The 17,369-nt window shown below is 41.6% G+C and overlaps 1 protein-coding gene across 2 annotated transcripts in view; it reads left to right on the top strand.

The window, feature by feature from the left end:
• The first annotated feature begins 4,846 nt into the window (after positions 1–4,846).
• The window catches only part of RIPK4 (receptor interacting serine/threonine kinase 4), a 43,415-nt gene continuing 30,892 nt past the window's right edge, over positions 4,847–17,369 (top strand). The window contains exons 1-2 of one of the 2 annotated variants that reach the window (XM_056559716.1): positions 4,847–4,864; positions 7,102–7,342. In XM_056559716.1, coding sequence (XP_056415691.1) covers positions 7,161–7,342 — 182 coding nt within the window. In that variant the 5' untranslated portion in view covers positions 4,847–4,864; positions 7,102–7,160. Of the gene's footprint in view, positions 4,865–6,857; positions 7,343–17,369 lie in introns of those variants that run through there. The other variant, XM_056559715.1, reaches the window with a different exon arrangement.

Raw genomic sequence — 17,369 nt, 5'->3', positions numbered from 1 at the left:
CCTATTAAACAAATACAGACCCCAGATCAGATCCCCTAAGCAAATACAGACCCCAGACCAGACCCCTTAATAAATACAGACCCCAAACCAGACCCCTTAATAAATACAGACCACAAAGCAGCACCTCTAAACAAATACAGATTCTAAGTCAGACATCATGAATACAGACCCCAGACCTCCCAAACAAATACAGATCCCAAATCAGACATCATAAATACAGGCCCCAGATCAGACCCTCAATGCAAATGCCTCAAACTAGACCTCGTATACAAATACAGACCACAGACCTGACCTCCTAAACAAATATAGACCAAGCCTTCTAAATAAACAAATAAAGACCCCAGACCAGACCCCCTTAATAAATACAGACCCCAGACCAAGCCTTCTAAATAAACAAATACAGACCCCAGACCAAGCCTTCTAAATAAACAAATACAGACCCCAGACCAGACCTCCTTAATAAATACAGACCCCAGACCAGACCTCCTTAATAAATACAGACCACAGACGCTCCTAAATAAATGCAGATCAGATTGCTTAAACTAATACAATCCCCAGACCTCCTAAACAAATGCAGACCCCATAAAAATACAAGACGTTCTAAACAATACAGATCCCACACCAGAGCCCACAAAATATGGACCTTTGAAATAAATACAGACCCCAGATCAGACACCTAAACCAATACAGAGCCCAGACCAGACCCCAAACCAGACCTAATGAATAAATACAGACCCCAGATCAGACACCTAAACCAATACAGAGCCCAAACCAGACCTCGTGAATAAATACAGACCCCAGATCAGACACCTAAACCAATACAGAGCCCAGACCAGAGCCCAAACCAGACCTCGTGAATAAATACAGACCCCAGATCAGACACCTAAACCAATACAGAGCCCAGACCAGACCCCAAACCAGACCTAATGAATGAATACAGACCCCAGATCAGACACCTAAACCAATACAGACCCCAAACCAGACCTAGTGAATAAATACAGATCCCAGATCAGACACCTAAACCAATACAGAGCCCAAACCAGACCTCGTGAATAAATACAGACCCCAGATCAGACACCTAAACCAATACAGAGCCCAGACCAGAGCCCAAACCAGACCTCGTGAATAAATACAGACCCCAGATCAGACACCTAAACCAATACAGAGCCCAGACCAGACCCCAAACCAGACCTAGTGAATAAATACAGACCGCAGATCAGACACCTAAACCAATACAGAGCCCAGACCAGAGCCCAAACCAGACCTCGTGAATAAATACAGACCCCAGATCAGACACCTAAACCAATACAGAGCCCAGACCAGACCCCAAACCAGACCTAGTGAATAAATACAGACCCCAGATCAGACACCTAAACCAATACAGAGCCCAGACCAGACCCCCAAACCAGACCTAGTGAATATATACAGACCCCAGATCAGACACCTAAACCAATACAGAGCCCAGACCAGACCCCAAACCAGACCTAGTGAATAAATACAGACCCCAGATCAGACACCTAAACCAATACAGAGCCCAGACCAGACCCCAAACCAGACCTAATGAATAAATACAGACCCCAGATCAGACACCTAAACCAATACAGAGCCCAGACCAGAGCCCAAACCAGACCTAATGAATAAATACAGACCCCAGATCAGACACCTAAACCAATACAGAGCCTAGACCAGACCCCAAACCAGACCTCCTAAAAAAAAAAAAAAAAAATACAGACCCCCTGACCACCTAAACACAGACCCTAGATCAAGCCTTCCAAATAAACACTAATAACAGACCAGACTTCCTAAGTAAATCCAGACCCCCTAAATAAATAGTGGCGGTGCTGGGTAACTGCGGGTTTCAGTGACCTGTCAATCAGTAAATTATTATTTCAGGGCTCCTCTCTTCTATAAACAAGTCTGGTTTTGCTGAGGACAGGATAGGGTTCACCCTCTGGATATAAACCATGAAGGTTTCCATTCACTGACAGCAAACAGTAAGTAGATTTTTATGGTTTGGGTGATGGTTGTATGTAAATGTGATGACATGATTGACCTGTGTGTGACTATTCCATTGTGTGCACTGGGTCACATCTGATAGACGACTATTGTTTGATACATGGAGCGACTGATGTCCGGATCCTATCTCCTCGCTGGAGCCCAGATAAGCGATATCAGGAAGACCTACAATCCGTCCAAACACTTGACAGACGAAGAACTCTGCGTACACACTCTGCAAACACAGATATACAGCGAATCCTACATCTAGTCCAACGTTTTCCAACCAGGGAGCCTCCAGCTGTTGCAAAACTACAACTCCCAGCATGCCCAGACAGCCGAAGGCTGTCTGGGCATGCTGGGAGTTGTAGTTTTGCTACAGCTGGAGCCCCCTAGTTTGGAAAAGCTGTTCTGTTAACATGTGCACGGACAGCGTCTACTACTGCAAAGCCGTTTAAACGGAGTTGAGCTGCAATACCACACACAACCTACGGACAAGTGTGGCGCTGTTTCGGAACAAAGCAGCCATGTTTTTATTAGTGTGAGGTTTCCGCAAAGGATGCCACTCTTGTCCTTTAGGCTGCATCTGGTAGTGCAGTATTCACTCTCGCTTCATATGAGCTGCAATACAAGATGCAACCTATGAAGAGGGGTGGCGCTGTTTAGGTTATAAAAATAAAAAACTTAATTACAAAAAACCTTTTTTTTTTTTTTTAATTGTTTCACCAAAATGTATCTCTTAAGAACCCAACACAAGCTCTAGAACGGTCTCCCATCTGCATGGAGCGGCAGTCGTACTTGCATAGTGCCGCTTCATTCATTGTCTATTGGAGTGGTGTGAATTGGAGAGCGGTCCCATAGACCAGGGTGCCTCCAGCTGTTGCAAAACTACAACTCCTAGCATGCCCATACAGCCTTTGGCATAGGCTGCATCTGGTATTGCAGTATTCACTTGATAAGAGCTGAGCTGCAATACCGGATATAACCTGTGAACAGGGGTGGCGCTCTTCATAAGAAAAGAAAAAAAAAATGGGCACTCTCAATAAGACAAATGTTTGCTATTGCACTGCTTATGGCAAATAAAAAATCTTTCTAATGTACTTAAACATTTTTTTTATTTTTTATTTGTGTTAAAAAAAAAAAAGCTCCCACTAGGTGTCTCCCTACTTGTCCAGAGCACATTTCCCCCATCTCTTGCACAGACTTTGGGCTCCTGCTGGCCTGGTAGAAGTCCAAAATCAGGAAATACAGTCTGGAGTGCTGAGGGGGGCTTTGGGTGCAGCCTTAGCCATTCATAGCTCGTCTCACACTGAACTGCTCTGGGCTGTGTGTAGCAGAGTGAGGGAGGAAGTTCTCCCCTGTGTGGCTTCAGATGATGTCACACCTGCTGGGGAACGCCCCTTCCCAGTCTGTGAATCTGACTGAGACTGAGCAGAAAATACAGAACCATATCAAGGTAGAAAACTAAAAAATAATTTAAAAAAAAGGACGGGGGGTGGTTTATCAAAATGGGGGCAGTGGAATGGGAGGATTATAACATTTAGCAAGATCATGACAGGTACTCTTTAATCTCATAGAAACTTTTTTGTTAAATAGTTCCAGGAGCGACACATATCTCCACATGATAGAGGATACATGTACACTGGGACCCCACACCATCAGGAGAATAATGGGGGGTCCCTCCCTAGTCTCCCATCGGCATGGATCGGCGGTCACATTTGGCTGTCGGTGGTCTCATAGGCCAGTGTTTCCCAACCAGGGTGCCTCCAGCTGCTGCAAAACTACAACTCCCAGCATGCCCGGACAGCCTTCGGCTGTCCGGGCATGCTGGGAGTTGTAGTTTTGCAGCAGCTGGAGGCACCCTGGTAGCGGAAGCACTGCTATAGTGAACAGAGAGGACCCAATTCTCAAGATATAGGAGATTTATCAAAACCTGTGTAGTGGAAAAGTGGTGCAGTTGCCCATAGCAACCAATCAGATTGCTTCTTTCATTTTGCAGAGGCCTTTTTTAAAAACGAAAGTAGCCGTCTGGTTGCTATGGGCAACTGCTCCACTTTCCTCTGCACAGGCTTTGATAACTCCCCCCCATAGCTTCTTCCCAGTATTCGGACACTTGAGGTCACTGACAGGATCTATCAGGTTGCCGGTTCGCAGCTCGTCGTCCTCGTCCGGCGTCGTTCACACTGGGAGTTGTAGTTTTGCAGCAGCTGGAGGCACCCTGGTCGGGAAACACTGCTATGGTGAACAGAGAGGACCCAGTTCTCAAGATATAGGGGATTTATCAAAAACCTGTGTAGAGGAAGAGTGGTGCAGTTGCCCATAGCAACCAATGAAATAGCTTCTTTCATTTTCCAGAGACCTTTTTAAAAATGAAAGTAGCCATCTGATTGGTTGCTATGGGCAACTGCTCCACATTTCCTCTGCACAGGCTTTGCTAACTCCCCCCCCCCTCCCCCCCCCCCCATAGTTTCTTCCCAGTATTCGGAAACTTGAGGTCGCTGACAGGATCTATCAGGTTGCCGGTTCGCAGCTCGTCGTCCTCGTTCGTACAACTGAGAGTTGTAGTTTTGCAGCAGCTGGAGGCACCCTGGTAGCGGACACACTGCTATAGTGAACAGAGAGGACCCAGTTCTCAAGATATTGGGGGGAGAATTATCAAAACCTGTGTAGAGGAAGAGTGGTGCAGTTGCCCATAGCAACCAATCGGATTGCTACTTTCGCTTTTCAGAGGCCTCTTTAAAAATGAAAGTAGCAATCTGATTGGTTGCTATGGGCAACTGCTCCACGTTTCCTCTGCACAGGTTTTGATAACCCCCCTCACCCCATAGTTTCTTCTCGGGCACTTGAGGTCACTGACAGGATCTATCAGGTAGTCGTTGCCGGTTCGCCCTCGTTTGGCGTCGTTCACACTGTTTCGGGGGCTTTGATGTGGTCGTCACTTTTACTGCTCTCACTATCTGACCCCATTGTCACATCCTCCTGATAATACAATCCCCCCCCCCCCCCCCCATTCACACATCTTTCCATGTCCCTGACAATCCCTTATTCCCACAGTGCAGACGCTCATTGTATGCAATGGATCTCATTTAAATATTTAAATATCAATGGAGACCCCCCCCCCCCATCTATCAGCATTATGGGGGTCCCCCTGATCACCGTGCAGTAATTCGTGGGGGCATCTAGACTGTTGCACCCGTGTGATCCTCTATTGGCCGCGTCCACACGACGGAAATTCTGCGATTCTGCAAAAATTCCGGCCTGCGGAACTTTTGCAGATTTGGTGAATTTGATCGTATTTTTGGCGTAATTTCTGTATGCTCGAAACACAGAATTCTGCCGAAATTTGAAAAGGACATAACCAAACATGACGCATGAGTGTTATGACACATAACCTTATGTACTTAGAGCAGTATAACAATGGACTAAACGGTACACGGGTTCTGCCGACGTTTTCGAAAGGTTGCCTCCACCCCGGCCTATTTTTGCGCATTTTTAAAATGATGTGCGCCGATTGATGCGTTTAAGTCATTTATGTTAAATGGCATATAAGCAAAAGGCGCCAAAAATGTGCGCAAATACAAAAAATTGCGCAACGATGCACCTTTTTACAGCAAAAGATCGCCCCCTGTGACCCGTAGCCGAATGTGACCTCAATGCTGATCGCAGGGGTTAGGATTAGGGTTTAGGATTGGGGGTTTGGGTTAGGGTTAGGAATAGGGTTAGGGGTTAGGGCTAGGATTAGAGTTTACAATTAGGGTTTAGGATTGGGGGTTTGGGTTAGGATTAGAGGTTTGGGTTAGGATTAGGGTTTAAATTTAGTGATTAGGGTTTAGGATTGGGGGTTAGGATTAGAGGTTAGGATTAGGGTTAGAGTTTACGATTAGGGTTTAGGATTGGGGGTTTGGGTAAGGGTTAGGATTAGGGTTTATATTTAGGGGTTAGGATTAGGGTTTTGGATTGGGGGTTTGGGTTAGGGTAAGAGTTTACGATTAGGGTTTAGGATTGGGGGTTTGGGTTAGGATTAGGGATTGGGGGTATGGGTTAGGATAAGGGATTGGGGTTTTTGGTTAGGATTAGGGATTGGGTTAGGATTAGGGATTGGGGGTATGGGTTAGGATTAGGGATTGGGGTTTGGGTTAGGATTGGGGGTTTGGGTTAGGATTAGGGATTGGGGGTTTGGGGTTAGGATTGGGGGTTTGGGTTAGGATTAGGGATTGGGGGTTTGGATTAGGGCTAGGATTAGAGTTTACAATGAGGGTTTAGGATTGGGGGTTTGGGTTTGGTTTAGGGGTTAGGATTAGTGTTAAGATTAGGGTTTAGGATTGGGGGTTAGAATTAGGGTAAGAGTTTACGATTAGGGTTTAGGATTGGGTGTTTGGGTTAGGGCTAGGATTAGAGTTTACCATTAGGGTTTAGGATTGGGGGGTAGGATTAGGGGTTAGGGCTAGGATTAGAGTTTATGATTAGGGTTTAGGATTGGGGGTTTGGGTTAGGATTAGGGATTGGGGGTATGGGTTAGGATTAGGGATTGGGGGTTTGGGTTAGGGCTAGGATTAGAGTTTACAATTAGGGTTTAGGATTGGGGGTTTGGATTCGAATTAGGGGTTAGGATTGGGGGTTAGGATTAGGGCAAGAGTTTTCGATTAGGGTTTAGGATTAGGGGTTTGGGTTAGGGCTAGGATTAGAGTTTACAATTAGGGTTTAGGATTGGGGGATAGGATTAGGGGTTAGGGCTAGGATTAGAGTTTATGATTAGGATTGGGGATTTGGGTTAGGGTTAGAGTTTATGATTAGGGTTTAGGTTAGGATTTGGGGTTAGGATTATGGGTTAAATTTAGGAGTAAGGGTTAGGATTAGGGATAGGGGTTACTATTAGAGGTTAGGGAGTGAGAGGGAGCGGGTTGTTAAGCAGAAAAGTGGGTCCCTGTGCGGAGGGTCACATTCCGCACCTGTTTTCTGATTCATGATGTCATGCAGTTGCACCATTTCACCGCTAGATGGCGGTACACTTTCCCTGAAATTCTCCATTAGCCCTGGAGGAGTATAAGGTAGAGGAGTCAGGAAATGATGTCAGCTCCTATGAACACACCTTATTCACCTGGGCAGGGAGCTGGAGGCTTCACAGAGTCAGAGCTGCCACAGAGGGGGAGACAGGGAGCAGCACCATGGACAAGGAGGCCTCATCCCACTGGGACATGGGGCTCCTCAGGACCTTCGACTCCAAGGAGTTCTGTGGGTGGGAGAAGATCGGCTCCGGAGGGTTCGGACAAGTCTACAAGGTGAAGCACATCGCCTGGAAGACATGGCTGGCCATCAAGTGTCCTCCCAGCCTGCATGTGGATGAGAAGTAAGTGACAGCGCCGGCAGACGAGGGGTTAACGGTTCTTGCTACATTTACATTCTCTGCGGGATCGTCCGTTACGTTTTTGTATCCGTTTCGAATCTTTGTTGTTTACGAATTGTTACAATTGATTGTTTGTAAATAGAAACGTTACAAAAATAAATAAAGTGTTTAGACAGGAAGCAACAGCTCGGGCAGGGTGACCATGGCAGTCATAATGTGAACAGTAACGTGCGGTTCTCCATGCGGCTTCTCTGCTATCACTCCAGATTGTGCATTGGTGCTTGTTGGTTGCTAAAAATTGTTATGTTTTTTATTTTTTTATGGATGTGGTGCTAATTCTACCTGATGTAGCAGAGCTGACTTGGTTGTGTTAAGGATGTTGTAAACCTAGTGCTATGGATGTATATAGTAAATATTGTGCAAATGTAGCAGAGCTGACTTGGTGCTATGGATGTATATAGTAAATATTGTGCAAATGTAGCAGAGCTGTCTTGGTGCTATGGATGTATATAGTAAATATTGTGCAAATGTAGCAGAGCTGAATTTGTTGTCTTATGGAAGTGTACTGAGTCTGTGCAGATGCGGAGTGTGTGTTGGTTTATGGACTATAATAAATCAATGCCTGTGCATGCAATGCTTTAGTAAATAGTCCATGCTGGGAGTTATCGTTTTGCAACAGCTGGAGGCACCCTGGTTGGGAAACACTGATCTATACAGATGTAGAAGAGCTGGTTTTGTTGTCTTATAGACTATCATGAATCTATGCCGGTGCAGTAGAACTGAGTTTGTTATGAATGTTTTGTCAATAGATGCAGCAGAGCTAAGTTTTAGTTTATGGATGTATTTGGGAATCTATACAGATGTAGAAGAGCTGATTTTGTTGTCTTATAGACTATAATGAATATATTCTGGTGAAGCAGTGCTGAGCTTGTTATGAATGTTTAGTAAATAAACGCAGCAGTGCTGTTTTTTTTTTTGTTTTTTTTTTTTTACAATTGTATATATATTTATAGATAGATAGATGTATGTGGGGACATACTAAACAGCATATGTGTAGTGAATCTATACCAGTAATTTCCATCCAAGGTGCCTCCAGCTGTTGCAAAAGGCAAAGGCTGTCCGGGCATGCTGGGAGTTTTAGTTTTGCAACAGCTGGAGGCACCCTGGTTGGGAAACACTGATCTATACAGATGTAGAAGAGCTGGTTTTGTTGTCTTATAGACTATAATGAATATATTCTGGTGCAGCAGAGCTGAGTTTGTTATGAATGTTTAGTAAATAAACGCAGCAGAGCTGAAATATATATATATATATATATATATATATATATATATATATATATATATATATATATGATAGATGTGGGGACATACCAAACACCATGTGTGTAATGAATCTATACCAGTAATTTCCGTCCAAGGTGCCTCCAGCTGTTGCAAAACTACAACTTCCAGCATGCGGGAATGCTGGGAGTTGTAGTTTTGCAACAGCTGAAGGCACCCTGGTTGGGAAACTCTGATCTATACAGAGGTAGAAGAGCTGAGTTTGTTGTCTTATAGACTATAATTAAATCTATGCCGCTGCAGCAGAGCTGAGTTTATGAACATTTAGTAAATAGATGCAGCAGAGCTGAGTTTGTTATGAATGTTTTAGTTTAGAGATGCAGTAGGCCTGCATTTGTTGTGTCATGAATGTGTAATAAATCTATACAGATGCAGGAGAGCCGAGTTTGTTGTCTTATAGACTATAATTAAATCTATGCCGCTGCAGCAGAGCTGAGTCTGTTATGAACATTTAGTTTAGAGATGCAGCAGAGCTGGATTTGTTGTGTTATGGATGTGCACTAAATTCATGCAGTAGGCCTGCATTTGTTGTGTTATGAATGTGTAATAAATCTATACAGATGTAGGAGAGCCGAGTTTGTATTTTGTGTTTTTGTAACATTTATTGTGATCTCACAGTTGGATATTTTTATGCATTTCCAGTGATTTTATTGGTTTTCCCAGGACTGCGTACATTTTAGTTGCAGGTACACAGCTGGGATTGCACTATGGCACCGAGTCTTTGTTTTCAGGTTGCATTTGTGACACAGATATAGCAGAGCTGAGTTTGTCATTGAACTCTCTGTAGAGCCTTGTGATGACTACATGGGTTTTCTATGGGAAACTATGAAATCACCTTGTATTGTGCGAAATGACAAACTCAGGTCTGCTACATCTCTACATGGAAAAGTTTTATGTTGTCGCAGGCGGCGAGGTGATGGTTTTATATGTGCTGTAAAGTTCAGTCACTTTCTATGACTCCATGAGATGTGACCAAGGTCAAAGCATGTTTGTATGTGAGGCGACCCAGGGGCGGTTACCACTCACGTACCATCACTAAAATATTGGTGAATCTGAGAATTTTAAGTATATATATATATATATATATATATATATATATATATATATATATATATATATATATATATATATATATATATATATATAAATATTTTAAAAAATTAAATAAATAAAAAATAATAAATAAAATTAGATATATAACAATAAACAAATATATCCTGGCATGCTGGGAGTTGTAGTTTTGCTGCACTTGAAGGCACCTTGTTATACTGATATATATATTTTGGCATTCTTGTCCCATTATACATCTTTTATATTTTTATACATATTGTTTTCCCTTAACAGTTTTTTATAATATTGTTATATTAGTATTATACATTTTTATACCTTTTTTTTTTGTTAATTTTTTTTTATAATTTTTTATTTATTATTTTTGCATATTATATTTGTTTTCTTACGTGACTTTGTTTTAACATTTGAACAATTTTTGTGTATATTATATATAATTTTTTTTGCGCATTTGTATATTTTTAATACATATATTATACCTTTGCTCATCTTTAGATATATTTATTTATAACTATATATATATATATATATATATATATATATATATATATATATATATATATATAATTATACTTGTTATACATATTTTACCTTTTGCTTATTTGTATATTTATACATATATCTTAATTACATATAATACAATTTTAGTTACTATATATCTTGCACGTATGATTTTGTTTACATATTATGTATATTTATAGTTTATTTTTTTCATTTATTTATTTTTTTAATAGATTTGATTACATTTGTTTGTTTTTTGTATATCCATTGGCTCCTGTTTTGCAGGACGTCACTTTGTCTCGATGCAAAGTAAATAAAGCAAGAAACAAACCACTCAGGGCGGAAGTCTTGTGGGTGCGGATTCGATTATTCGTCTAATGTGTTATTAGAGTAAAGATGAATATTAAGCGATTAAGCAATGCCTGGGACGACTCTTGTATTCATGATTGGCCCCAGGCTTGGGGCATGCTGAGACTAGTGGTTCCTGACACACCCGGAACTACATGGGACGTGGATGTATCTTTGAATATATATATAATTTTTTTTCCCCCCAGAGTCAACGGTATCTGGGATCTTACTAGCAATACAGTGTGTATGTATTCATAGTAAATAAAGGTTAGTGTTGCAGAGCTGTGTTTGTGATTTGGCACAGATCATCTTACATAAGACTGCAGGTAAATCTACAGAGTTGGCTTGTAATGAATGGAGATGTTGTAAAAAAAAAACAAAAAAAAAAACTATATATATATATATATATAATATATATTTATTTTTTATTTATTTATTTATTTTTTATTTATTTTATTTTTTATTTATTTATTTATTTTTTATTTATTTTGTTTTTTATTTATTTATTTATTTTTTATTTATTTATTTATTTTTTATTTATTTATTTATTTTTTATTTATTTATTTAAAAAATTATATTATAATTATTATATATTTTTTTATAATTATATATTTGTGTGTGTGTTGGGACAAGCACTAAGTAACCCAATGGTTCTCCTGGCCGTCTAATGTCACAAAATGTTTGCCGCAATGGCATCTGCGTGAAACCGGCCTCTACGGCATTGCTCATCCGCCATGACACCGGAGGTGACTGGTACATTGTGAATACTGCCTAAATGGCGGCCACACATACCAAGGTGATTCATAACAAAGCCATTGGACACTTAGCTGAGATGTGTGACCCCGAAACAATCCTACGCATGGCCACAGTATGTGATCACCGCTGATTGGGTAATCACATGATGCGATTGAGGTCACAAGGTGATGACACATTGCGCTCATCATCGGACCCGACCGCCCCACATTCTAGTGCAGAAGGAAATATAAAGGAATTTTACCATAGTGACCAATCGAATTCCATACACCCAGAGGCATTCTATTTGCTTTACTGCAGTGCTGAAAATAATAATAATTAGTGTATTAGGCTGTGTTCACACAGTGTTTTTAATGATGCTAAAAATTTTGGATACAGCAGAATCCAATTCATAATGAACTACAATGTCAAAAAAAAAAAAAAAAAAAAAAAAAATGTATACTTATACGTGTTCACACTTTCCTCCCATGTAAAATCTGCTGCTCTAATCTGTGGTCCTCCAGCTGTTGCAAAACTACAACTTCCAGCATGCGGGAATGCTGGGAGTTGTAGTTTTGCAACAGCTGGAGGCACCCCTGGTTGGTAAGCACTGGCTCAACTGGCTCCAGAAAGTTAAACAGATTTGTAAATTACTTCTATTAAAAAAAAATCTTAATCCTTTCAATAATTATCAGCTGCAGAAGTTGAGTTGTTCTTTTCTGTCTGGCAACAGTGCTCTCTGCTGACATCTCTGCTTGTCTCGGGAACTGCACAGAGTAGAAGAGGTTTACTATGGGGATTTGCTTCTACTCTGGGCAGTTCGAGGGACAGGTGTCATCAGAGAGCACTTAGACAGAAAAGAACAACTCAACTTCAGCGGCTCATAAGTACTGAAAGGATTAAGATATTTTAATAGTAGTAATTTATAAATCTATTTAACTTTCTGGAGCCAGTTGAGATATATGTGTATATGTGTTCCCCCCCCCCCCCCCCCTGGATAACCCCTTTAATGGGCCGAAAGGTAAAGGGGTGGTACTGACATTTAAGGGGTCTTGAAATTAAATAGGTGTAAAAAAAATAAATAGCTAAATTTGCTTCAGTATAAGTTAATTGGGGTTCATTAGGCTGTAATAGAAAAGCTTATAACGTGGTACTTATCAGCTGCTGTATGCTCCAGAGGAAGTTGTGTAGTTCTTTTCTGTCTGAGCACAGTGCTCTCTGCTGCCACCTCTGTCTGTATCAGGAACTGTCCAGAGCAGGAGAGGTTTGCTACGGGGATTTGATCCTCTGGACAGTTCCTGACACGGACAGAGGTGTCAGCAGAGAGCACTGTGGTCAGACTGGAAAGAACTACACAACTTCCTGTGGAGCATACAGCAGCTGATAAGTACTTGAGTACCACGTTATAAGCTTTTCTATTGCAGCCCAATGAACTTATACTGAAGCAAATTTAGCTTGCTTTAGGGCTCTATGGCAGTGTTTTTCCTAACCATTGTGCCTACAGCTGTTGCAAAACTACAAATCCCAGCATGCCCGAATAGACAGCTCTTCCATCAATGTATAGGAGAGCAGGTCCTTGCAAAGAGACCACCTCTATTTCCAAACACATGGAGACTGCTCTAGAGACTTACCCCAGAGCAGCACTTGGATACATAAGTTAGATACACTCTCCCCTGAGGGCAGTACTCATGAGTGCTCTCTCTTTGTGAGCGTCCATTGGGGCGGCTCAGGCAGCATGTGTATGCACAGGCTCCATCTCCACATGTATTCTCTTCTTCTAGGAGGTGGAGTGAGATCCCTGGGTCTACTTACATCTTGTCTGACAATCCCCCCGATCGCTTTATGTCTTTGAGGAGATAATTATCCGGATTTTTCTCGCTTTTCGTGCTGCCGCTCATATTCTCCTCCGCTATTAAGTCATTTAAAGATTTGTGAGTGCCCTGAAGCGTTGTCAAATTCCCTGCAAAGCTTTCATGTTGTTCATGTTTTCATCATGAGATATATATAGATATATATATATATATATATATATATATATATATATATATATATATATATATATATAAATTATTATTTTTTTTCTCTCTTCTGTGGACCCCAGACTGATGCATTGTAACTAGAGATGAGCGAACTTACAGTAAATTCGATTAATCACGAACTTCTCAGCTCGGCGGTTGCTGACTTTTCCTGCATGAATTAGTTCAGCCTTCAGGTGCTCCGGTGGGCTGGAAAAGGTGGATACATTCCTAGGAAAGAGTCTCCTAGGACTGTATCCACCTTTTCCAGCCCACGGGAGCACCGGAAAGCTGAACTAATTTATGCAGGAAAAGTCATCAACTGCCGAGCCGAGAAGTTTGTGATGTATCAAATTTACAAGAGAGAGATTTGGGATGTATTTAGCTTAAAAAAAAAAAATTGTTCATCCGCAATTCTGCACAAATTCCGTTCAGCAAGCCTTGAATCGTGGGATTACGCTAAAATTCTGTCGGAATTCTGCGTTCTCAAAATACTAAATTCTGTTGAAACTCAAAGCCTCATTGACTTCAAAAGGATTCCGCCGCGGAATTCCGCAAAATTAAAGGGGTTATCCAGGAAAAAAAGCTTTTATATATATATCAACTGGCTCCAGAAAGTTAAACAGATTTGTTAATTACTTCTATTAAAAAATCTTAATCCTTCCAATAGTTATTAGCTTCTGAAGTTGAGTTGTTGTTTTCTGTCTAACTGCTTTCTGATGACTCGCGTCCCGGGAGCTGTGCAGTTCCTATGGGGATATTCTCCCATCATGCACAGCTCCCGGGACGTGACATCATCATTGAGCAGTTAGACAGAAAACTTCAGAAGCTAATAACTATTGGAAGGTTTAAGATTTTTTAATAGAAGTAATTTACAAATCTGTTTAAGTTCCTGGAGCCAGTTGATATATAAATTTTTTTTTTTTTTTTTGCCTGGAATACCCCTTTTAAGGTTGTTCTCAACCTTCTGGCTCCAGAAAGTTAAACAGATTTGTAAATTACTTCTATTAAAAAATCTTAATCCTTTCAGTACTTATGAGCTTCTGAAGTTAAGGTTGTTCTTTTCTGTCTAAGCCCAGTTTAGAATCAAATCCCCCATATCAAACCTCTTCTAAACTGGGTGTTTCCCAAGACAGGTGTCATCAGAGAGCACTTAGACAGAAAAGAACAACCTTAACTTCAGAAGCTCATAAGTACTGAAAGGATTAAGATTTTTTTTTTAATAGAAGTCATTTACAAATATGTTTAACTTTCTGGAGCCAGTTGATACATAAACATTATTATTTTTTTTTTTTTGGATAACCCCTTTAAAGACAGGTCTTCAAATTTTGCGGAATTTCCACTGCGGAAATCCCATTGAAGTCAATTGGTAGTACATTTTGGCGGCATTCTTCAGCGGAATTCCGCCATGTGAACATAGCCTAACTTTATCCCATTCACTGACAGCAAGCAGAGATCTCAAAAGGCTAATAAACTAAAAAGTTTTTTATTTTATTTTTTTTATTCTACAGTACTATACTGTAATATTGCAGTAAAATGCACCAATTTAGAACGTTTTCCTAAACTTTTTTTTTGTTTTTTTCATCCGGTTTTTGTTTCGCACTTCTTGCACGTTGTAATCTGCTACTTTGTTGTTTTGTTTATACCAAAAAACTGTGTAAATATTTTGATAGCTTCTGCCACTTGCCATCTATCCCAGTGGTCTCCAACCTGCGGACCTCCAGATGTTGCAAAACTACAACTCCCAGCATGCCCGGACAGCCAACGCTGTCCGGGCATGCTGGGAGTTGTAGTTTTGCAACATCTGGAGGTCCACAGATTGGAGACCACTGATCTATCCACTTAATAGTCTCCATTATAATTGTGCTTGTGCATTGATTCCCCCCCCCCCCCCCATCTCCATGAACATGCATGTGCGTGTTACTTTCAATACAGGACAGGATATAAGCCGCTGCCAGACATAAGCGACACCCTATTATCCCCAGATTATTTGCTTTTTAGTGTTTCTAGGATTAGAAAAAAAAGCAAACAAAGCAAATTTCTTCCTAAAACAGCGCCACACCTGTCCTCAGGTTGCATGTTGTATTGCAGCTTGGCTCCATTCACTTGAATGGAACTTCGCTGCAATACCATACACAACCTTAGGAGAAGAGTGGCGCTCTTTCAGGAAGGAAAGAGCGCCACTCTTGTCTTAAGGTTGTGTATGGTATTGCTGGGAACTAGAGATGAGCGAACTTACAGTAATTTCGATTCGTCACGAACTTCTCGGCTCGGCGGTTGCTGCCTTTCCTGCATAAATTAGTTCAGCTTTCCGGTGCTCCGGTGGGCTGGAAAAGGTGGATACAGTCCTAGGAGACTCTTTCCTAGGACTGTATCCACCTTTTCCAGCCCACGGGAGCACCGGAAAGCTGAACTAATTTATGCAGGAAAAGTCATCAACTGCCGAGCAGAGAAGTTTGTGACGAATTTAATTTACTGTAAGTTCGCTCATCTCTACTGGGAACCCCTTACATGTCCGGGCATGCTGGAAGTTGTAGTTTACCAACAGCTGGAGGCACACTGGTTGGAAAATACTGCCGCTTAACATGCGTCTTATGGTGCTTCTGTTCAGAAAGTCTTGGAACATGGCTCTGGCTGACCATTTGTGCCAAATCTGGGCACCTTTTGCAGAGACCATATCCGACCTCCACATAGCATATTTCCTACCCAGCTTTCCCAGTGTCCTGAAATATATGGTGTAGGAGCAAACAGTGCCATGGTTCTGAGAATGTAAACTTTACATGTGCACTAGTAGCCCAAATCCCAATGTTGTTGTTAAGGGTTAAATACATTGACATGTAACATTTTGGAGGTGTCCACAAATTCTTGGTATTCTTTTTGGGGGGCAGGAGGATGTGTGGTGTCCCGGTACCGTATTGCATACCGTACCTAGTGTAGAGGTCCCCAAAGTCAGAGTAACTATGCTCAGGTAGGGTCCCTCAGGTGGGACAGCCCCTAGTCGCCTCTCCTCAAGTCTAATTCTCTAATGATAATACCTGTGTATATATATTTGATACTAATGTATATCTAATATAATGTATAGTATTTACCTTGTTTAGCGTCGCAGAACCTTCGGTCATGTGACTATGTTAATATCCTCTATGGTATGTTGGAGGACCTTTGGAGGTCCTTGGGTCACGTGTTACCCACAAGACTTTGTAATGGTGATTGACATCAGTATGGACCAATTAGCATTAGTCCAGCCCCTGCCCATATAAGGGAGCTGTAGCCAATGATCGCTCTCTTGGGTTGCTGCTCTCGTGGATGCCGGACTAGCAGGACGGATCTACGCAACTTTCAAAGACGCTAGGCCTGAAAACCTACCGACCTTAGCGGAACTAAAACCGTGAGTTCTAATCTACCCCCGCTAAAGCTAGCGTGACTACTGGACCGCAACTAAATCCAGTGGAAAAGTGCATAATACCTTAAAGACTCTAAATTGCTAAAGTCCCAACCTTTGTCAATCTCCAAAGAAAGCAGTTGTATGTATAGAGACTGTTCCGGTTATGAAGCTTGCAGTAAAAGTTATAACTGTTTCAGAAAACTCTCCGGTTGTGGACATTCCATTATTATCTACTTCCCTATCGCTCTTGGGAAGGGTGGGGGCAGGACAAGCATTACTGAGGAGCCCACACCCTGGCATCACGAATAGCAAGGGTTAACAAGCACCCTTCAATAACCGCACAGCTACACTCCCCTAGGCTATCACAGATGCATCACTGCAAAGTTTGGCATCTTCACCAATACCATATTTGCCGACCCATGAGCTATTTGGTAATGCCCCCCAAGAATCAAAAATGTATTTTTTGTTACAGGGTTATCAGAGAGAGCCAGCTAAAATTGGGACTGTTGGCAAGTATGTAATAGGGTTCTGATGGGGGGTAAAAATGGGCGACAACATGGATGGGAAGCCATATTGGTTGGTCCCCTATAGGGAAATGTCTCTAGGTATATAGGCCCTTGGGGGAGCCACACGGTGGCCCC

This window comes from Hyla sarda, chromosome 2 (assembly GCF_029499605.1).
Source record: "Hyla sarda isolate aHylSar1 chromosome 2, aHylSar1.hap1, whole genome shotgun sequence".
NCBI lineage: Eukaryota > Metazoa > Chordata > Amphibia > Anura > Hylidae > Hyla > Hyla sarda.
Note: the sequence above shows the minus strand (reverse complement) of the source record. Positions and strands in the feature narration are given on the sequence as shown.